This window comes from Pseudonaja textilis, chromosome 2 (assembly GCF_049901715.1).
Source record: "Pseudonaja textilis isolate UNSWEBS1 chromosome 2, rPseTex1.2, whole genome shotgun sequence".
Classification (NCBI taxonomy): domain Eukaryota; kingdom Metazoa; phylum Chordata; class Lepidosauria; order Squamata; family Elapidae; genus Pseudonaja; species Pseudonaja textilis.
This window is the reverse complement of record NC_141991.1, coordinates 145,738,492-145,761,683: the sequence shown is the minus strand read 5'-3', so window position 1 is coordinate 145,761,683 and position 23,192 is coordinate 145,738,492. Positions and strand designations below refer to the sequence as shown.

Below are 23,192 nucleotides of genomic sequence, written 5' to 3'. Positions count from 1 at the left end.
CATGAACCCAACAACCAAGACCAGACCATGCTGAAAACATGCCAGATTGGATCTCCTTGGGCAGAAAAAAGACCCATGAAGATGGGCATATGCAGATGGTATCATTTACAAAAGTAACTTAAAAACATGTCTTATCTTTTGACCTTAAACCCACACCAATACGTTGCCAGTTGACCAGCCTTCCCCAACCTGATTACCCTCAAAAGTACTAGGTTAGGATTCTGTCCTGTTGGCCTTGTTGTCTAAAAATTCTGGGAATTCAAGCATCTCTAGGTCTAAGAAACCAGGAAAAACAGTTTGAATTGCAATTAGTCTTAATTCTGCCGTCATTATGTATTCTTTTTTTTCCAAAAATTTTATTGATTTTTAAAAAACAAACATAAACAAACAAAACACAAAACATAAAAGCATAAAACATCTTTTTTGAAAGCAGCTTGATCCCGGGTTACATCTCTTCATACAGACATAAATTCAAGTTCATGCTCACTTTTATATACCATTCCACATCTTATTACCATTCTACATTTTCTATATAGCTTCTCCTCTCTTTTAACTCTCTTAATTCTATTTTATTTATTTCATCTCAATTTAAACCATTATACTTATATCCTTTGTCTGTCCTGTCATTATGTATTCTTGTCATACCGTGTATGTATGTCGTAAATCATAAATCTCCCAGGAAGTCTGTATCTGAGTTCATTGTCACATTTTGGCAGCATTGCTTCAGGCTCTTCCAGTTTAATGGGTCCATTAAACAGGTAGGAGAGCTCACACTTTGCTATGTGTTATTAAATTAATATAGGTATTAAATATGGTATATGTAATTGTATCTAACAAAGATGTGAATGTAGGACATCCAATAACAATGTCAGCCTGAAGTACAGAGCAGGGCCTTCTCTGTATTTGCCATACCCTTAAACTTCTTACCAAATAAAACCCGCCTCATAATAATTTTTCATATTTGAATTAAACACAGCTGCTCGAAAAACAAACTCACAACTGATGCTAGAGTTGAAAAGCGATTTGCCCCCCCTTCCCCCAAGCTGTTGTTTGTCTGGGGAAGCAGAGGTTGCAATGTTATTTTATTTGATTGCATAATGCTTGGTGTCAAGTATAAATACATTTACAGAAATAAAAAAATACATTAGGTACAATAAGATTGCATTTTTAAGTAATACATGCTCTATTATTTAGTTGATGCATTTAGTTTTTATATACCAGTAGTACTTTACACCTGAGAACACTATAATAGTGATAGACTGTTCCAGAACTGTATCCAGTGTTTCTCAAGGTAGATCTAGCAATTGCTATCTCCTAGCCATCAAACCATAGAAAATAGTAATATTTTACCCCACACTGTGAGCATTGGCATATTGTCACCACAGAATCCTATCCTATATTTAAGAAACTATCATATATATATATATATATATATATATATATATATATATATATATATATATATGGAATGAGATAGTTTCTTAAATATATATATATATATATATATATATATATATATATATATATATGTATATATGTGTATATATATATATATATATATATATATATATATATATATATATATATATAATATATGCATGGCATTCGGCTTTGCTCGGGTATTTTCCCACGTCATAGTAGATGTGCTTTTAAAGTTGAAGCGACGTTTCAGCAGAATCTCATCTGCCATCATCAGGCTTCTGTATATACAGTATTCTGTATATGTACATGTATTTTTAACATTCCCTTTTCAGCTCACCTGAGAGGTTAAAAAAAAAAGAGTACAGGTAGTCCTCGACTTACAACAGCTCATTTAGTGACTGTTCAAAGTTACAACAGCACCAAAAAGAATGACTTATGAACATTTTTCACAGTTATAACCATTGTCAAATGACCAAAATTCAGATGGTTGGCAACTGGTTCATATTTATGATGGTTGCATGGGGTCCTGGGGTCATGTGATCACCTTTTGTGACCTTCTGACAAGCAAAGTCGATGGGGAAATCAGATACACTTAACAACCGGGATACTAATTCAACAATTGCAATGGTTCACTTAACAACTCTAGTATGAAAGGTCATAAAAATGGGGCAAAATTCATTTACCAATTTGTCACTTACCAACAGAAAAGTTGGGCTCAATTGTGGTCCTAAGTCGAGGACTGCCTGTATTTTGTCATGTGTGACTGAAGTCCTCCATTTAATGTAAATACCATGGTTAGAATAGCACCAGAGAAGGGCTCCATTAGTCTTTTTTCCTGGAAGATGTCAATTGCTCTAGCATCAGGAGAATATCACCTCCAATCTTTCACTTGGAAATTTCAATAAATGAATAATGAAAAATTTTCAATGCTGATGTCATCATCATCATTTTAACAGTGCCATTTTCTGCAGAGGTAAGTTTTGGGATTGACTTTCTAAGACTGAAACTGACAAGCTCTGGATGTTTTAATCAGTAACATTTTCTAAAGCTTGCTGTGTTTTTGTCTCCATCTATTAAGAATTGGAAACTGGAAACTGGAAATAGTGGTCACTGATAAAGTTGAGCACATGGAAAAACAAGTGACACATGGTGTCAATAAAAAGGCATAGAAGAAGTCAGGTGCATCACTTGATTGCATACTGTAGAAACAAGCATATCTCGGCATGTCCCCCCTTGAGAATTTCATTTACTTCTCAGAGTTCTGCAGAGCCCTCTCCATAGTCTAAGTTATTCTATAGGATTGAGAACTGCCAAAAAGGTTTCCTGGAAATTGTGTCTGTGACAACATGGATTTCAGGCAACAGAGAAACAAGCTCATCATATGAACTTGGCTCAAAACGTTCGAGATAGCAGGTTCTCCCATCTAGTGAATGTCCACTGACATGGAACTTTCAGGGAACTTGATGTGTCGACATATCTGCAATTGTGTAACCATGAGAAGCAGAGATCAATCTCTTTTTCACTCTGTATCATTTTGTTAACTTACTCAAGAACTTGCGAGAAATAAAAGCAGAGACAGAAACTTTAATATGACTATGGAATCTGCTTCCTTACTGATGACAAAACAAAGAGTTAATTAATCCAGATTTCTTTGGGGGATTGCTCTGTTGCAGAGTTGCAGCTATGGAAAAGACTCTTGGTGAGCCTCATAGCATTTGGGAACTTTCCATTCATTTGTAGCATGTCACCAGGCTGTTTGCAACATTTTTCTTCTTATACAGCATCTTCACATGTTTTTTTCCATGGATTTTCTGTCATAGGAGAAACATTTCAGCTAGCACTATATTCCTACAATCTTCCTACTAATACATAAATATTTTAAAAAGCTAATGCATCATGCAAATATCCTATTAATTCTGTATAGTCTGTAATAAAAAAATTGTATAAAATCTTGACTAAAAAAAGTTCTAGACCACATGATTACACTAAAATTTGAAAGCATGCTGACAAAATTGCTAATGACCAGGAAAAAAAATGAAATGTTTTAGCAATATTGGCTGTACCTAATCCTGGTCTTCTGCTTGAATTAGAGGTTAATTTATATTAAATAGAATTTTATGCTAAAATCTGTGTTTTTAAATTCCATATATATTATTTTTCCAAAAGTCACGATTGTTGATTGTTGTTGATATGTTCAGTGCTTTTGAATAGACCCTAGACAGTACTTTTGGATGGATTCCCTGCCCAGCTCAAGTGAACTGAAATCAAATTATGTTGGCAGTGTAGAAAGTTAGCACCCACCCCTCTACTAGAAGAATGAAATATTCTAGGAAATATTAAAAAGGCAGAATATTACACCTCCCTGGATGAGAAAAGGAGAAACATGCTTTTGGAAAGCAGCCCCCACATTTGTTAATAGCCCCAGAAAGACTGGGCCATCCTGTTTTCAAGACAAAAGGCTTTTGGCTCCTGAGTTATAGGATTAGCCCTCAGTCAAGATCCAAACCAGGACAAAGCCATTTAGCCATAATAGGAATTGCCCAACACTCTTTCAGAACACAACCCTCTTCATTACCTCATCACCCAGCAAGATTCAACCAAGCCTGGGACACAGCCAGCCTGCAAGGTTAGCTGGACCCCCGCATAGCCCCCTGGGAGTCTGACAACCAACAGGATACATTTCTTGCAAGGCCCAAGAGAGGGCATAAATATATCTCAGTCTCCACTCCATGTACTGTACCAGGACCATGTGGTGCTTAATGGTTCTGCTCCATTAAAGCATCCTTCCAAACAGCCTCCATGTTTCCAGTGTCTTTTCCCCCACTTGGAACTGAACCCAGATGGACATTTCTTCCAACAGCAGGTTTATGGATATTTGGCAAATATAGTTAGTGGAAAACATGGACATTTTCTCAAAAAGGCAGAGAGTAATCCCTCATGCAAGTGATTCAAAACAACTTTAATTACCCTTAAAGAGGTTGTCAAAGGATAGCAATTCCTCATTCTCAATCAGATGATCATAGCAAATAAAAAATAAAAACCTCACGAAAGATTCAATTTAAACAAACATAAAAGCCCAGGTGTATTTAACGTTGGGGTTTCACCAGTGCAAGAGGACAATCGCGTAGTGTTTGTCCTCTTGCACTGGTGAAATCCCAACATTAAATACAATTGAGCTTTTATGTTTGTTTAAACTCCAACATTAAATACAACTGGGCTTTTATGTTTGTTATATATATGAGAAAGACGGGTTTCTGTCCTGTCTGTATAAATGGATGGACTCCCATTCAAACTAGTTACACATGGCACGAAGGGCCAAAATGCCTGGGAATGATGGACAGAGGGCTTTCACCGCAACCCACACGCGAGTCTCGACGCTGAATAAGATTTATCCACAAAGCTTTCTTCCTTACCTGCATAGATTGGGGAAATTGGGATGGAACACGGAATCTCCCCACCCCCCACCCCCCCCCGAGTCCTGCATACACTTCAAGCGGCTTTAAGAAGCACCCCTCATTTTCAGCAACATGGAGAAATACGCCTTCCCAGCAATAGATTGCATTCTGATTTTCACCTTCTGCCATTAAAGCCCCATAGCTGACAAAAACACCCACAGCTGTTTTCCAGATGAAGACTAGATCTCACCTCGTGAGAATGGAGATGCGGGCTGACAAGGCTACTGGGAAATGTAGTTTATTGAATACATGACATGCTTACTTCTCGCGACAGTGTGCTTTTCGGCTCCTCACCCTAGATCAGGGGTCTCCAACCTCAGCAACTTTAAGAGTGAGCAAGCTGACTGAGGAACTCTGGGAGTAGAAGTTGTTCTATATTAACATACTCCAAATACTCTAAACCGATTGGTTAACCATGCCGCAAGGTGATTGGTTGAACAAACTACAGAGCTTGACTGATTAGGAATCGACTGCGATTGGCTGGGCCGATCGCGGGAGATTCAAAGAGCTGTCATTGGCTGGCGAGCCGCAAGCTGTTCCTATATAAAGAACTGCTGCGGCTCCAAGATCTTGTACAGATCTATACATTCAATAAAGAGCTGAAAGTCAAGCTGGTCTCGCGTCTCTCCTTGTCCAATCTAACACTGGCGACGAAGGTGGGATACTGAGACAAGAGACCAGCCGAGCACATGGCAAATCAACGCTGAACAGCCGATGAGATGGCCGGCAGCAACTCGCCACCCACACCCTTCGATCAGGCGGCTGAGGACTGGGAATCGTACATCGATCGATTCCTCATGTTCCTCGAGAGCAACAACCTAAAAGATGCGAACGACCAGAGGAAGAGAGCTGTGTTCCTGACACACTGCGGGCCCGCAGTGTTCAAAATGGCCAAAGTGCTAGCCAAGCCCCAAGACGTGAAGGAGATGGCCTGGACTGACTGCTGCGGAACCACTACGCCCCAGCCGTGCCCAACCTCATCAGGCGGCATGAGTTTTACAGAAGGAATCAGAAGGAGGGCAAAAGCATCGGCGATTTTGTGGCGGCCCTAAGAAACCTCGGGGGTATGTGCGGGTTCTCTGACATGGACGAGGCTCTGCAAGACCACATGGTCCTTGGGCTGAGGGACCCCATACTCCAGAGCCAGCTGATGGCCCAAGCGGACATTTCAGTCACCGAGGCCATCGCCAAAGCAACCACAGCCGAGGCAGAGAAACAGTCAGCGGCCAAGATGAGACAGATGAACGCAATAGACCGTCCAGCACCCGCAGAAACGACACCAACACCGGGGAAGCAACCGGAAGCAAGCCACAAAGCCACAACCACACACCACGGGGACATCAACTCCTTCTCCAAGACCGAAGACGAAGAGGGGGGGAGATCCACAGGCTGCAAGCAGAACGAGAGCGGCGACGGCGAGAGCAGTGATGTCGTAAGTCAGGGTTCCAGTGTGCCAGGTGCAGAGGTGACCACCCCTGTTCAGAGTGCCGGTTTCTAGACGCCATTTGCCGGCACTGTGACAAATGGGGCACATCACCAAAGTCTGCCGGAACAAGAGGAACCACAGCCCCAGGCGACGAGACGGCACCCCCCCCAGGACCAGAGACTGACATGCAGAGAGCCAGTGGAGCCGAGAAGGAAGAAACAAGCGGTTCAGCGAGACCCGGCATAAGGAAGAGACCCACCAGATGGTCATCATCGAGCACTCGAACACAATCGATGCCCGAAAAATGCACGTAGAAGTAAGCATCGAGGATCAGCCGTGCAAGATGGAGGTGGATTCCGGATCCTACCTCTCCATGGTCTCGTGGAATACAATTAAGCATCTGGTGCCCACCATACATAGACGCAAATTAGAAAACCAGAAACTGACCCTGAAAGATTACCAGGGTAACTGGATTCCCGTGGTCGGGATTGGACATTTTAAAGTAGTTTTCAAAGGGAATGCAGAGGTGCTTCCACTCACTATTGTGGATAAAGACCGCCCAAGCCTGCTGGGACTGGAGTGGTTCGCGCCATTGGGGATCGAGGTGACTGGCATCAACCACATCGCAGAAACCAACTGGGGGGAAACACTCTTGATGGATTTCCAGGAGGTCTTCAATGGCGAACTAGGCAAGTACCGTGGGTCCCCAATCTCTTTTAACCTGAACCCGAGCACTGCCCCAATCCGCCTTAAGCCACGGCGAGTGCCCTTCACGCTCAAACCCAAAATTGCTGAGCAATTGGACAAGCTCATCGCACAAGGAGTCCTAGAGCCAATAGACCACACCCGATGGGAAACCCCAATAGTCACCCCGATTAAACCGGACGGGTCCATGAGGATCTGTGGTGACTACAAGGCCACCCTCAACCATGCGCTGCAGCAAAGTGCTTACCCTGTTCCAGTAGTGCAGTACCTCCTACACTCATTGGGGGGAGGAAAAGTCTTCGCAAAGCTCAATCTGGCACAGGCATATCAGCAGCTGCCAGTCGACGCTGAGACTGCTGAGGTGCAAACCAGTATGACCCACCGGGGGGACATTCCTTTGCAAAAGACTCCAATTCGGAGTCACCGTGGCACCAGGGGTGTTCCAGAGTCTAATGGAGAGACCATTACAAGGAATAAAAGGGGTGGTGCCATACTTCGATGATGTATTGGTGTCAGCAAAAAAGAAAAATCAATTGGAGAGCTGACTAAGGGAGGTCCTACAAAAATTTAAAGACACAGGGATAAAAGTTAGAAAAGAGAAGTGCCAACTATGCACAGAAAAAGTAGAATTCCTGGGGTACCTAGTTGATAAAAACGGAATCCACCCCACAGAAAAAAAGGTTAAAGCCATCAAAGAAGCCCCTAGACCTCAGAATAAAACGGAGCTGCAGGCTTTCCTTGGACTTATTAATTTTTACAATGTTTTCCTGCCACAGAAGGCAACAACAGCGGAACCCCTACATAGGCTGCTGGACAAAACAGCCACCTGGACCTGGGGAAAGCGGGAAGAAAATGCCTTTCAAAAAATAAAAGACCTGCTAACATCAGACACAGTCCTCATGCAGTACAGCGAAACCCTACCATTGACCATGACCTGTGACACTTCACCCTTTGGTGTCGGAGCCATCCTAAGCCACACTTTGCCAGATGGGAGAGAAGCACCAATCACATTTTTCTCAAAGACATTGTCCAAGGCAGAGAGGAATTATAGCCAGCTGGACAAGGAGGTGCTAGCAGCAATCACCGGCGTGAAGCAGTTCCACGAATACCTATACGGTAGGACTTTTTCCCTTATCACTGACCATAAACCGCTACTAGGAATACTGGCAGGGAACAAGGCCACCCCAAACATTTTGTCGCCAAGAACGACAAGGTGGTTCGAGTTCCTTGCCACCTACAATTACCACCTTAATACACCGACCGGGAAAAAGCATCTCACACACAGACTCACTGAGCTGCTCACCTCTACTGGACCTGGAAGACGACCCAGCACCCACAACATCCTCACTACACATAGAGACATTACCCAACCCACCCCTGACTCTGTCAGACATTGCCAAAGAGACTAATAAAGACAGGCAACTGGCGTGGATTTTGAACTGGGTGGGAAAAGGGTGGCCGGAAAACAACGGGGGTGACCAGTTTAAACCCTTCCGGAACCAACAAACTGAACTTTTCACACAAAGGGGTTGCATACTGTGGGGGGACAGAGTTGTGGTTTCAGAGACATTACAAAATAGAGTGTTAACCATGCTGCATGAGGGGCACCCCGGCACAGTCAAAATGAAAGCCCTGGCCAGGAGTTACGCTTGGGATGGACAAACAGATTGAAACATGGGTGGCAACATGTGGGAAATGCCAAAAATCCAGACCAAATCCCCCCTCCGCACCCACACTGGAATGGGAGACACCAAGGGGGGCGTGGTCTAGGGTCCATATAGATTTTGCCAGACCCACAAAGGGACACACATTTCTAATAACGGTCGATGCTTACTCAAACTGGCTAGAGGTTAGCGTCATGAAATCCACCACCACGGAGGCCGTTATCAAAAAACTAACTAAACTGTTTGCCACCCATGGACTACCAGACTTGCTAGTGTCAGACAACGGGCCGCAATTCACGGCATTGTCATTTGAAAAATTTATTGCCGAATGGGGTATCCGACATGCTTTGACAGTGCCCGCTCATCTGGCGGCGAACGGGTGGGCGGAACGAATGATTAGATACACAAAAGAGGCAATAGAAAAATTGATACCGGAAACATACATGACAAAATCAATAAAATGCTCATGATACAACACATAATGCCCAGCACGATGACAAACAAAAGCCCAGCAGAGCTGCTAATGGACAGAAAATTGAGATCAAAACTAGACAGGCTGCACCCCACATACAACCCTGAAAAACTACCAGACTCATCGAGTAAATACCACACATTTACTCCGGGAGACACGGTTTATGCAAAAAATTTTTACAAGGGACCCTCTCTGGGTACCAGCAAAAATAACCCAGGTGACAGGTCCCCGATCATACTGACTGGAAACAGAAGACAGAAGAAACTGGAAATGACACATTGACCAATTAAGGTCAAGAACAACCATCGATAACACGGACAGCACACAAACACCACAAATAGATATAAATAAAAAAACTAGACGTGGGGGAGAAACCCCAAACATTAATCAAAAGGAAAGAGAAAATCTCCCCGGAACACAACAACCAACCGAACAACCCCAACCGAACCCAATAAACAGAAAAGACCAGCAATACTTACTGGCAGGCGACTTCAGCAGAAGAGAACCAGCAGAGGACTACCAACACGAAGCCTTGCCTGGAAGGAGCAGCCAAGCCAGCTCAACCAGCCTGGAAAGACCAGAAGGGAGCAGCGGAGCCGACAACTTGACCGACCCTGGTAGACGGGGTGGGAGTTGCAGCGAGAGGCCTGACTCACCCTTTCAGGCAGTTCCATCGAGAAGAACGAGAGCGACAAAGATCCCGTCCAAACCAGCTGAAGACCAAGCAACAACTGAGCTGCGCAGGTCAAGTAGACACGTAAAGAGCCCCGCCTACCTACGGGACTACGTTATGTAGGACTGAACCAAGAGGGGAGGGGTGTTCTATATTAACATACTCTAAATACTCTAAACCGATTGGTTAACCATGCCGCAAGGTGATTGGTTGAACAAACTGCAGAGATTGGCTCGTTAAGAATCGACCGTGATTGGCCGGGCCGATTGCGGGAGATTCAAAGAGCTGTCATTGGCCAGCGAGCCGCAAGCAGTTCCTATATAAAGAACTGCCGCGGCTCCAAGATCTTCTACAGATCTATACATTCAATAAAGAGCTGAAAGTCAAGCTGGTCTCGCGTCTCTCCTTCCCCGATCTAACAGAAGTCCACAAGTTTTAAAGTTGCTGAGGTTGGAGACCCCTGCCTTAATCAGTGTTTCCCAAACTTGTCAGGTTTAAGCTGGGGAATTCTGGACCCAACACGTCTTCAAGTTGCCAATTTGGGGAAACACACGGCCTTAGGTTCTCACAACCGGTGGCCAACTGCATGAATACACGATAGAGTGCAAGTTCTATCATTGTTACCCAAAGGCAACCCACTGATTTCACTCGTCGTCCTTCCAAATAATAAGTGTATATAATATTGCAACCTGAAATGGCATAAACATATATTAAACTGGATGCAATATTAAATTGGACCTGAAAGATCAGTTTAGGGACAGATCGTCCTGGAGAAAAATCGATGTGATCGCAAGGAGCCGAAAAAGACTTGATGTCCTGTAAGTCAAATGCTCAGATCAGAATATGGGGGGGAAATTAAATAGCTGGGTGAGAATGATCTAGAGATCTTTTTATTTATTAAATTTATTTTATTTATTAAATTAAATTTATTTATTTGCATCCCGTCTTTATTATTTTTTACAAATAACTCAAGTTCTTCATGCATTTATTCAAAATGTTGGACTCCCCGGCTCTTTAGTCATAAAACAAAACCCTTCCTCTAAAAATTGATCTAACGTTTTCCAAGTCACAGCTCCCAAAAGACAGTCCTTGGAGCGCTTACCATAGAGATGAGGAAGCTAGAGCGAAAACCTTTCCAGCTCGCCTAGAGAGAACCATGAAGCGAGGACCTTTTTTTTTCTTTTTTCTTTTTTTTAAAACCATTACATATTGGACCGGAAACTCAGACTTTCTACCCCTCTATCCTTTTCTCTATCTCCGCAGGCTCCTCCGAAAGTGCGTCAGTCGGGAAAACCTTTTCTAGCAGCCTGGGGGCGGGGACGGGATCGTGCCCGGGAATACTTGATGGAGTTCCTTCCTCGGAAGTCCTATTGGGAAGATAGCGACGCGTGAAGACAGGTTGCAAAGCTTGGGGCTGCGCGTGTCTCCTTCACCGCCGGAGGAAAGAAGAGGAGACTGAGAGGGGACGCGCATCGGGGAAGCGGAGGCGAGTGAATGGGATTTGACGGGTGATCCAGGCGGGGGTCAGGAGGAAGGAAAGAAGAGACGATCCGATTAGAAGGCGTGTGCAGTAATCTGGGGATGAACTTTTGGATAGAAGTGTCGTCTGTGGCAGGGGTCTCCAACCTTGGCAATTTTAAGCCTGTGAGGACTTCAACTCGGGAATTCTGGGAATTGAAGTCCGCCAGGCTTAAAGTTGCCAAGGTTGGAGACCCCTGCCATCTCTGGGGGGTGGGAGCTTGTATTGTATTTCAGTGGTTTGTAACCCTTGCATAGCAGATGGAGGTTCAATGGGAGAGGTGGACTCTTGAATTTGTGGCAGGCCGCTAATGCATCGACAAGGTGGCAAACACCCCAGAGGAGGGTTTGTAGAGTGGGAGAAGCAGGTAGTCTGTCTGTCTGTCTGTCTGTCTATCTATCTATCTATCTATCTATCTATCTATCTATCTAAATTGGATGCTCTTTGTGGTTCAGTGTGGTTCACTGACTTTGCGAAGTGATGAAAAAGGAGGACTAGACCCAAGAAACAGGTGGATAAGACAGGGATTGCTTTGAAGGAGGGGTAAAAAATCAAATGGAATTTGGTTAGGGGGTGGGTGGTGACTTGGCAACCTGGAGATGCAAGCTTTTAAAAAAAAATCATATCGCAGAAGAAAATGGAGTTGCTCTCTGCTGCAGTACTTTACTGTAGCCTTGTTATGAAACGTGGGAAAGAAGGGTGACCAAAAGCTTTATATTTCAGTAGGCGAAGATGCGGATGATGTTAAATGGCATCTGGGTGGAAAAATGTATTGTGGCTTCAGCTGGTTGATTCAGAAGGGCAGGAAGTGACAGGCTTACTGGGAAAAAAATCAGGATTGACTCTGTGTGTGTGTGTGTGGGGGATAAAGCAGTAGTATGACTTCAACATTCTCTTTCCCCTGTCATATTCAGTATTTACCTTTACAAGGGATTTGGAACCTTGAAAGATTGCTGCTGTCAAAATTCCAAATGGATGCTCAGATAAACTGGTTCTCTTCTGCAAAAACCCGACCATCAGCTTTTATTTAGAGTTATGCATCTCTTCATTTTTCCTCTCCTGTATCTCAGTAATATTTTGGGATGTGGGTATTTTCCTATGGAATGAATTGTATGCAAGCAACCAGAGCAAAAGTTGCAATGATACCTTTTTACTTGGCTTGTTGCTCCAGTGAAATACTGAAGAAGTTGCCTGAATTCTCTGCTATCTTGAAAACATTCTAATTAACTCTGGTCCAAAAAAAGGAAATGCTAAATAATGATGATAAAAGTATAAAGTTAAAAAATAGCTACAGGCAGCCTATGTATCTAGTAATATCTGTGAAGGTAACTTAGACTGAGGCTCATATTTGGTACACTGAGGAGAAAGCTATGATAATGTAGAAAGAAAATGAGATTGGGAGTTTTTTCTTGCACCTGAAATTATTAAGAGTCAGATCTCTAAAGCTGTGGAAAGCCAATCTAAAGATGAATAAAAACATGTGGGTTTACTCCAGAGTATTGTCTGTTGTACCTCCAATTATTTCTTATTTCTCCCAGATGTTGTTCTTGATATAATTTCATGTGATGTGCATTCAAAAACCTTTTATTTCCCAAAAAATAGTATAAGCCCCTCATTTCATTCCCCAAACTGGTTCTTCTGGAGTTGGGGTGGATCTATGACACTGACATGCTTTGTTAATAGTTTTCTTGGAGGTGTAATTATAATTAATATCAGCTTCTAAATGCCATATATCTATGTGGCCATGTGTCATACAGTATTAGCATTAAGCATTCCATTATATTTCAGTTGCATCTTTCAATTATGTGGTTTGGCTTAATTCTGATGACTAATTTTAAATAGAAAAAAAGCCAATCTGAGGTGTTATAATTGTTGTACAGGGTTCTGGAGAGATGGCTTTGATGTTTTTGGTCCAGCTTTCTGTTCTGTGGCTGTACCACTTCTTGCACAATACAGGGCAATTTTTTTTAATGTTGTGTGGCAATCCTTGGGCAAGATGATCCTGTAGGGGTGTGGTGCCAGTAGCAAGTTGAGACTGAAACCTCTGAGCAGAGCAAGGATTGGGCACAAGTTTGTTAGCTGACAAATATAATGGAAATCATTGGCTGAAAAACACTCTGCTGTCTCTCCATTCACAGGGACAGCTGTCAGCATTGCCTTTAGAGGATCACCAGGGATGGGAAGATGCCCCTGGAGGTGAAATGGCCGTTTCCTCAGGCCCCAAGTCTGCCATGGAATTTAGCCAGCAGGGTGATCATGGGATTAGTGGGTACCTATAGCTGCTTCTGGACCAGTGAGTATTATCTCTTCTCTGTTTTGACCAATGGCTGATTGAAAGATGCTTGACTGATCAAGCCAACCTGTGACTTGGGGCTTCCTTGGCCACATTGTCAGGGAGGGTACTTGGAATGTTACGAACAGCAAAAAGCTCATGTCTCACATGCCTTAGTTCTTCTGTGTATAGTGCAGATTTTGGAGAAGAGGTCCCATTTTTCTGAGCTCTGGAAATTGATTAGCAACCCCAGGAGATCAGGGGGCAAAAACAAGAGAGTGGATAAAAAATAGATGGATTGATCAACATATTCAATAGGTTTATGTGCCTTGCCTTTTCCAATAGCCAGTTTTGTCTGAGAACAAGAGCCACCAAAATTCTTGACTTGAGTCTCTTCAGATCAGGTTCAACTCCAGGATGTTTGTTTGCAGTTTTCTTGGCAACTGTGAAGAGATAATTTCCATTCCTTTCTTTTGGAATGTGTTTATAACTTTTCGCTTATGACCTTGGGTCTCCTTGATAGCAATAGCACTTAGACTTATATACCACTTTGCAGTGCTTTAAAGCCCTCTCTAAGCAGTTTACAGAGTCATCCTATTGCCCCCAACAATCTGGGTCCTCATTTTACCCACCTCGGAAGGATGGAAGGCTGAGTCAACCTTGATAGACATGTATAAATTCTTTGAACACCCAAGACATTCAGAAGTCTAAATTCCTGATTCTGTCTGCTCTGTTCAAATCTGAATTAGATCCTGGAAACTCTATAAGTGGAATTAATAACATCAATTTGAGTGCTTTATCTAAAGTGTTGTATTTGCTGCCTTTCACATTGTTGCTTTGTTGCCCTTTGTTCAGGATATGTAAACAAGCTGAATATCCATAATGAAGAAGTTCTTTATGAGCTAATTGAAAACCGCCAACCAGGAACCCCGCTCTTGACTGTCTGCAACCATCAGTCCTGCATGGATGACCCACATCTTTGGGGTACGCTATGAGAAAGGAAAGGGCTGCCAGTTTGAGAAAAACATTCCCCCCCCCTTGAGACATTGGATCATTGTTTTTTTAGGATTTGGAGTCAAACAAACAAAAGGGAATGCTTCTCCCATTTCACAGATCTTCCATTAAGGTATTTTAATTTGCTGTTATTAAGGGCTAAAGATATAAGCCTGTAGCCTTAAAATTATCATGCAAATAATATTGCTATGACAGTTAATCATATATAGATTATTATAATTCATCTAGCAATAACAGCAACAATGGTGACATTATTAATACAGGCAAGGATGATTTATGGATGCACTGAAACAGATGGGGTGAGGCATGCATTGTTTTACATGAAAAAAAGGAAAGAGGAGAAAGGAAATGAGGGAATTGCAGACATCTGGAGCTTACATTGTTAATTTTTTAGAAACAGATGGTTCAGGGTTTGGCCAAAAGCAAATGAGAAAGGAAGTAGTATGGTAATTAATGGATCCTATTTGGTCAAATATTTAATCATTTCCAACTTCTGAGTAAGTTTATTACTCTGTTTTGCTATTTTTGCAGCAAGAAGGCAGTTGAGGGTCTCCAGTGCGTATGATCTTGAATCAGGCAATGTTCACAAGGGCTGTGAAACAAAAGCACATTTAAAGAGTTTATTTGGTTTCAGTTATTTCTGTCTTTCAAATTTTTCTCTGATACATTGCCTAATACATCAAACACTCAGTCGGTAAAAACACTATAATAGACCTCATATTTAAGTCACTTAATCAATTGTTATTGTCTGTCAGCCCTTCAAGTTGAGCTAGGTCAGGAAACTTGGACTATGAAACTCTAGGGTATTGTGAAAGCTTGCCACAATATCCTTCTTCCCCATTTTATACCAAACAAAATCAAGGCAGATTTATGTTAACTTTCTTTCTCAATATTTTTTTATCTTTCCCAGGAAAGTTGACATGGCTCTTGCATTCCTTTCTCAAAAATATCTTCACACTCCTGCTCATTGCCTCAAACAATATCTAACAGTATTCATATATATCTGTATTTATCTTTATCGATCTGCCTCTTTTTTTACAAATCATGATCAAATAAAATGATGAGTCCATGGTACTCGTTTAATTTGTTACTGCTTGTAATAAGTTCAGGCCCACTTTGATTATTCACAGAAGCATCTTTCTTTCAAGAAAGTTCAGTGTGGTTAAAGCTTCTATGCTTTCAACATCCCAACCTGTTTGAATAATAAATACAACTTTTACTTTTCTAAGGTGGGCAATCACCTAGGAGTTAAAACTGGAATCTCATTGAGGGTATTTTTTATTACAAGTCCACTTTTAAAAATGAAATACTAACAATGCTGCAATACCACCAAATGTGAGGCATAAGAGAGTCAGTTTGGAGTAGTGGGTAGGGTGCTAGTCGAGAAACCAGGAAATTGCCAGTTCTAGTTTTCCTTTAGATATGAAAGTTGACTGAGTAAACTGCAGGCCAGTTACAGGATCATTGCTGTAGGAAAAATACAAGGCCAAAGTATTAGGGTGTGCTTGCTTTATTGAGTTACATATAAAAAGATGGAATAGATTATAACATACTACACAACATTGCACTCAAAAGTAATCAGATGAAAAATTCCTTCTTGTTTTAAAAACAAGAATTTACCCACCTTTTCATGTTAAATCAAACCAGTGACATCAAACACTGGCTCTTCTCTGCAACTGCAAAGCTACTTCAACAGCTTTCCCACATCACCTGATATTTTTATGCCTCCATTTATTTTTCTGTTTGCTAGAAATGGGTTTGGATTGGTCCCATTAATGTTGTGTCTTCTACAGGTATCCTGAGATTACGACACGTCTGGAACTTGCAGAAGATGCGGTGGTAAATCATGAGGAAGAGTGGCTTTCCCTGGAAAAATAAGGGGTCCCATTCAGTCCCTGTTGTATGGGTTTGGTGAACATATGTCAGTACCATGACATATTTTTTATGGCTCTCTTAGGACTCCAACAGCTGCAGATATCTGCTTCACCAAGGAGCTGCATTCTCATTTCTTTAGCCTTGGGAGATGTGTTCCTGTCTGTCGGGGTATGTAGCTGGTTTACTTGATAGAGGAATACAGGCAGATCACGATTAATGTGAATTCAAAAAATGCAATATTCACTTCAGCACTAATTGTAAAATTGAACGCAGATCATGTTTAATGCCACCCAAAGTTCAGTTAATGGGAGACTAGAGTGTCTGCTATTGAAGGTAGTGCATGCACAGTTGCAGTTGGGATTTTAGACACGGCTATATTTCATGTGTGCAAAATAGAGAAAAGAAAGATTCCATAGAGAAAATAATACACATTCAAAAAAGACGATGCTCATTATTACATTGGAGCAAAAATTTCATCCAACTGAATGGCACAAACGTGGCTATAGCAATGGTAAAAATAGGGTGAGATGTTGGAATGGCTGAATTTAGACTGTGCAATATTATAAAAGACAAAGGGGAAATAAAAGGAAAAAGTAAAGTACCAGCTTTTTGTGATTTGACAACCACTGAAACAGAACATGGATGTATAGAGTAAGGATTGCAATCAACGCATGGATTAAAGATTGCAATAAAAATGCATTCCCCTTGGCAGAGTAGCCATTCAGAAAAAATTTTTTTAAGTTTATTTAAGAGAGTAAAAGAAAAAAAAAATAAGGAGAACAAGGTTTATTGCTAGTGTTGCTTGATTTGATTGATTTAAAAATTGAATTTAACTCATGTTAAAATTATTGTAATATTTACATATACATATAAACATTTATGCATATAAACTTTTATGTTTAAATATTCCATTGCCTATTTCTATCAAGCTAGAACCAATTACCCTATTTTCCATAGAAATATCACTTCAAAGAGTGTGCATTAGAATCATGGGACTCTTTTGTAGGATTCGTTAACCAAGGCAAGCAGCTCTTGGGATGCAACTGGAGATGATATCAGGACCAAGGACAGAAGTGCCTGAAACAAACTGAAACGTAATTTTCCATCTTGAGATCCTCACTAAATATTGAGGCAGCAAGAGGTCTTTGGACTTTTATTTCCCAGTGTCACATTTCTATAAAAATAATAAGAGACATAATGTTTTAAATAGTATCTTTATTAAAATTACAACTACAATAAAAAATCGATACCAATTAAAAAATAGAAGATGCAGAAAAGAAAAATAAAATAAAAAATAAAAAGTAGTAACAAAAGAAACATACATGAAGAAATGACTTTGTAACTTCATAGCAAGTATAACCCATTTTAGTAACTTATCTTTCTCTTAAAATATACTTTTGCAGCGTAATTTGTCATTTCCCCCCAGAAGCCTAACTATCTTGCTGTTGCTGAGTAGATCCACTAAAAATTGCCGGTTGCTTTACAGATGGAAAAAGGCTCTCTCTGAATAAAAATCTTACAGATACTTGTCTTTTTTCTTAGGGAGGGATGGCAAGTAGTGTGGCTGAGGTTATATGCTTTAGGACAGTGGTGGGATTCAAAAAATTTTTACTACCAGTTCTATGGGCGTGGCCTGGTGGGCATGGCAGTGGAAGGATATTGTAAAATCTCCATTCCCACCCCCGTCCAGGGGAAGGTTACTGCAAAATTCCATTCCCTCCCCACCCCACTAACCTGCTTTCCAGCTCCATTCTCCTGTGTAGGGCAACAAAATTAGACCCAGCCGATTGGCTGGGACTCGGGAGGCAGAGAATAGATGGGGGCAGGGCCAGTCAGAGGTGGTATTCCGAACTACTCAAAATTTCCGCCACCGGTTCTCCAGAACTGGTCAGAACTTGCTGACTACCACCTCTGCTTTAGTAGCCTCCTACGAGTGTAAATGTTTGCATGTGAGATAGAAGAGCTTGACGTTGTTCCTTCTTTACACAGGAGACGGAGTCTACCAGAAAGGCATGGACTATATATTAGAAAAGCTCAACTGTGGTGACTGGGTGCACATGTTCCCAGAAGGTAACAGTAGCTGAAAGCTGTCCTGGGACGTTGCTGGGGGTTAGAAGGCACAGATGCCTTTCATAGCACCTTGCTGTCATACCTGGACTGCCAGACTCACTGGGGGACTTGCAGTGCACCCAATTGCTCCACATTTTTCCCATCTTTCTTTTGCAGGTAAAGTGAACATGACCCAGGAGTTCATGCGCTTCAAATGGGGTAAGTATTTTTCTAAGGAGTGAGGCGCATTCTGGTGTATCTCTGTCACCTTTAATTTTGCTTCTTTTTCTTTCTTCCAGGTATTGGCCGTCTCCTGGCTGAGTGCCGTCTGCACCCCATTATACTGCCACTGTGGCATATAGGTGAGGCCTCAAATCAAAAGTGTGGGGTGAGGTGGAGAGAAGGGGAAGTAAAATTCTCACAGTGGCTACAAATTATAGTTGCCATAATAAATGTGAGATAATTCTCCCCAACCTTATTAATCCTGTTAACGCCTGTGTAGGAAGACTATTATTAGAAGAGGTGGCTCTTCTCATTCAGGATTATCACAGTCTTGCAAGCGAAACAGATGTGCTCAAGAAAGCTTGGCAGGAACTCACAAGTCAGTTAACCACCTGATGAAGTAATTTGTGATGGCTTAAAGCAGGGCTGTCAAACCCCCAGCCCACAGACCGGATGCATCACGCACTGGCCACACCCATACCTGGTTTAGTGAAGGGGGGGAAAGTCCCGATATGTCACGTGATGCTGCTGTGACGTGAGTTTGATACCCTTGGCTTAGAGCAGTGGTGGCTAACCTTTTTGGGCTTCTGTGCCAAAAATTGCGTGCGCGCAACTCACGTGCCAGCATCCAGAACACAATGCACACCCCTTCCCTACACCCCTTGTGCATGCGCATGCAATCCCACCGCCGCCACCCTCTTACCTGCAGTGTGCCTCACAGCTGATTTTTTGGGCTGGTTTGAGGCCTTTTTCGGCCTCCCAGAGGCTTAGGAAAAAGCCTCTGCAAGGCTTTTCAGGATAAATTATAGGTCCGTTTTGTCACTTCCTGTAATACCAGAAGTGACAAAACGGGCCTATAATTCGTCCTGAAAAGCCTTGCAGAGGCTTTTTCCTAAGCCTCTGGGAGTCCAAAAAAGGCCTCAAACCAACCGGAAAAAAAAAAATCAACTGTGAGGCACGTGCCTGTGCAGTGAGGTAAGTTTGCCTGCGGTTGGCGTGCCAGCACAAATGTCTCTGCGTGCCACTTGTGGCATGCATGCCATAGGTTCGCCATCACGGGCTTAGAGGATAAGAATACTAGGATGCTTCTGTTGCCTGCTGGCTGCAGCTTGGACAGCATATATACCTATATAAACTGGCTGCATTAAGAACATGGAATACAGTAGTCCTCAACTTACAACAGTTCCTTTAATAACCATTCAAAGTTACAATGGTGCTGAAAAAAGTGCCTTATGACTGTTTTTCACACTTCTGACCTTTGCAGCATCCTCACAGACAGGTGATCAAAACTCAGATGCTTGGCAACTGACTCATATTTATGACTGTTGCTGTGTCCCAAGGTCATGTGGCCCCTTTTGTGACTTTCTGACAAGCAAAGTCAATGGGGAAGCCAGATTCATTTAAGCACCATCTTAACAACTGCAGTGAGTCCCTTAACTATGACAAGAGAGGTTGTAAAATGGGGCAAAAATCACTTAACAAATTTCTCACTTAGCAACATAAATTTTGGGCTTAGTTATGGTCATAAGTCAAGGAGTACCTCTACTGGTGGTTTAGAATTGCAGGTTCTTTGAGATTATACATATGTATATATATACATGTGTAGGAATTTTATGTTGTCATTTGACATTCCTGGCAAGGATCAGGGCTTGGATCAAAAATAAATATTCTGTCTTTCAATTCCCCTAGGAATGAATGATGTACTCCCCAATGCACCCCCTTACGTGCCCCGAACTGGACAGGTAAGGCGTTTGGGGTTGCAGGATAGACATGGGGAGAAGAGGCTCCAATTGGCATAGAAATGGTGAAAATGGAGAGCGCTGAATCTAGAAATCCTCCTTAGAAAAGTGTCATTACAGGATATTTTCTTCCATACAGAAAATTACCGTGTTAATTGGGAAGCCATTCAGCGTCCGTCCATTGCTAGAACGGCTGCGGGCAGAAAACAAGTCGGCGGTGAGTGCAGAGTGAAAATATCGGGAGGACTTCACTCCATGGATGGTGATAGGACAAGTATTATGCAGCAGAGGTTGAAAGCATGGGTGTCCACAGGCAACAACCACAAAAGCTTTCACGGAAGCTCAAGACATTACATTAAAAAAAAACCAAAAAACCCAGAAATTATCTTTAAATCTTATGCCAGTCGCTGAAGAGATTGCTGGAGCTGACTTTATTGTGGTCTCCTTAGTAGGATTCACATTGGACTCTTGACAATGCAATGAGCATGCTAGATGGGGATGCTTAGATTGCTACCCTTTATCTGGCAAGCACCAGATTGGGGAAAGTTGTGCACTAGGGCTCTAGCAAAAAATGTGGCAAGGCATTGGCTTATACTGAGCCATAATGTAGTCTGTGTATGTTGGGCTCCTCAGAATGTGTGTACACAGCCAAACCAAAGCCAAAGCTTTGTTTATGACTTAAGATGGTGTGTGTGGAACCAATCACTATAAGTCTGCTTGTGTTGCTTTGTTGATTTTGGCTCTTTCTGCTTGTAGATGGAGATGCGCAAAGCCCTGACTGATTTCGTTCAGGAGGAGATCCAGACCCTAAAGGAACAGGCTGAGAGATTGCATCAGACTTTCAAGCTACAGGGCTAGTGTTGACTAGACTAAGCAGAAGATCTGTTACTGAAACATGGATTATGCAATCGTGGTCTATGGCAAGAAATGTCTTTGCACAGACTACTTTTAACTCGTCGCTTTTAAGTTAAACTTTCTCATTTCTTCACCTGCCATCCACACCCTGTTGAAGATGGAGTGGCATTGCATGCTGAAGGTTGGATGAGAGCTCCAATACCTTGTTGTTGACCTTCATGCTCTCCTGACTGTACTGGCTTTGGTGTCTGCCTCCCAAAGGGAGGGACTTGCAATGGACTATTGTATGTAGTTCCCTCTTGCTAGAACCTAGAGGTGTTGGGATAACTGCTGGTAATGCAAGAACAGGAAGAGGAGGGAATGGGGGGGAGAGGGAAATCCATCTCCATCCTGTTCTTGCAAATAGCTCCACTCATTAGAGGAATACATAGTGCATTTTCTACATTTCCTCTTTTTGTAGACTCTTGGTTTGCAAATTGTTTTATACTTGAAAACCCCACCACCACCAATAAATGAATCAGACCAGTGGTGGGATTCAAATATTGTTGCCACCGGTTCAGTGGGTGTGCTTTGGTGGGCGCGTTTTGCATGCGTGCACACACTTTGTGTGCACCCGTGCACCAAACGTGCACTTTGTGCAGGCGCAGGGGTGGGATTCAAATTTTTTAACCGGTTCTGTGGGCATGGCTTAGTTGGTGGACGTGGCTTGGTGATCATGTGACTGGGTGGGCATGGCCAACTCAATATCACTCACAACGAGGCACGCATCTCCTTGCCTGGCCTCTGTGACAGTGGGGATGCTGCAACAGTCGTAAGTGTGAAAAACAGTCATAAGTCACTTTTTTCAGTGCCATTGTAAATTTGAATGGTCACTCCACACAAGCAAAGTACCAGCAAAGGAGGGGAAAAAAACTCCAGAGAAGGTCCAGAGACAGGAAGTCTAGTCTTGCCAAGAATGTAATAAGGGTTAACGGAGAGGCAGTTTCTGTAAGCAACACCAGAATGTTTCCTTCCTGCCTTCCTTACAGGATTAGGCCAGTAATTTCTTCTAACAACCGGTTCTCTGAACTGCTTAGAATGTTAACAACCGGTATAGGTGCAAACCGGTAGAATCCCACCCCTAGTACAGAGGCATTCTACCTCGCTTCCTGCAAGCCTGCACAATCTCTCGGTCACTTAAGCAGGTGCCGCGCGGCACTATTCTGTGCTGCGCAAAACAGCTGCACTTCAAATTCAGTGGATAATGGTGAGTATGGGAGCCCAGGTGGGCAGGTGGGTCCAACAGCAGAGCCATTAGAGCAGTGGAGAAAACTGGTTCGGTCTTCGCTGCTCATCGCTTCTACTGGCTTCCAGAACTGGGCAGAACCAGTTGAATACCACCACTGATTCAGACCTGTTGCAGCCTGGGTTAAGCTCCGGAAGTACCAGGGATTAAGGTTTTCTGCACATAATTCAGGTTTCTGCAGGGAGGAATGTGTTTCACATTGAAGTACCTAGGAAAAGACCCTCCATTTTCCAACTAGTACACCAAATACGTAGCTTGTGAAAAACAGTTAAGGCATCACTTTTAAAAACAAGCAAAAGAAGTTGGCATGAACTTATCTGGATTAAATTTAATCAGATATATGAATGTAACCCTGTACATACAGTACAAGCACCATGACTATGGAGACAGAGTGGATTTTAGGCATTGAAGTCAGGAAAAAAATACAAAATTAGAGACTTTTTTCCCCATTTAGTTGTGTCTGATTTTGGGAAACGTTTGGACAAGTCCCTTCAGTTTTCTTGGCAAAGTTTTTCAGAAGTCAAGACTAGCTCAAGGTTACCTGT

The 23,192-nt window shown here is 42.4% G+C and overlaps 1 protein-coding gene and 1 long non-coding RNA gene across 2 annotated transcripts; one reads left to right on the top strand and one right to left on the bottom strand.

Annotated features, from left to right (window-relative positions):
- Nucleotides 1-2,986: 2,986 nt before the first annotated feature.
- LOC148127147 (uncharacterized) lies at nucleotides 2,987-5,086 on the bottom strand. Its single transcript, XR_015741975.1, has 2 exons — nucleotides 4,836-5,086; nucleotides 2,987-3,233 (listed from the first exon to the last, which is right to left on the bottom strand). It is a non-coding gene; the product is annotated as an uncharacterized LOC148127147 (long non-coding RNA).
- Nucleotides 5,087-10,917: 5,831 nt separating this feature from the next.
- TAFAZZIN (tafazzin, phospholipid-lysophospholipid transacylase) lies at nucleotides 10,918-21,902 on the top strand. Its single transcript, XM_026711480.2, has 11 exons — nucleotides 10,918-11,303; nucleotides 13,475-13,629; nucleotides 14,464-14,592; nucleotides 16,416-16,461; nucleotides 16,580-16,665; nucleotides 18,487-18,567; nucleotides 18,724-18,765; nucleotides 18,846-18,908; nucleotides 20,458-20,510; nucleotides 20,647-20,724; nucleotides 21,264-21,902. The coding sequence occupies exons 2-11, from the start codon at nucleotides 13,521-13,523 to the stop codon at nucleotides 21,363-21,365; spliced, it is 789 nt and encodes a 262-aa protein (XP_026567265.1). The 5' UTR covers nucleotides 10,918-11,303; nucleotides 13,475-13,520; the 3' UTR covers nucleotides 21,366-21,902.
- The last annotated feature ends 1,290 nt before the right edge of the window (nucleotides 21,903-23,192 follow it).

Coding starts and splice junctions, on each gene's coding strand:
- TAFAZZIN (XM_026711480.2), top strand. CDS start 13,521: ATGCCCCTGGAGGTGAAATGGCCGTTTCCTCAGGCCCCAAGTCTGCCA. Junction 18,909..20,457: donor ACTGCCACTGTGGCATATAG/GTGAGGCCTCAA, acceptor CAATTCCCCTAG/GAATGAATGATGTACTCCCC. Junction 20,511..20,646: donor ACGTGCCCCGAACTGGACAG/GTAAGGCGTTTG, acceptor TCTTCCATACAG/AAAATTACCGTGTTAATTGG.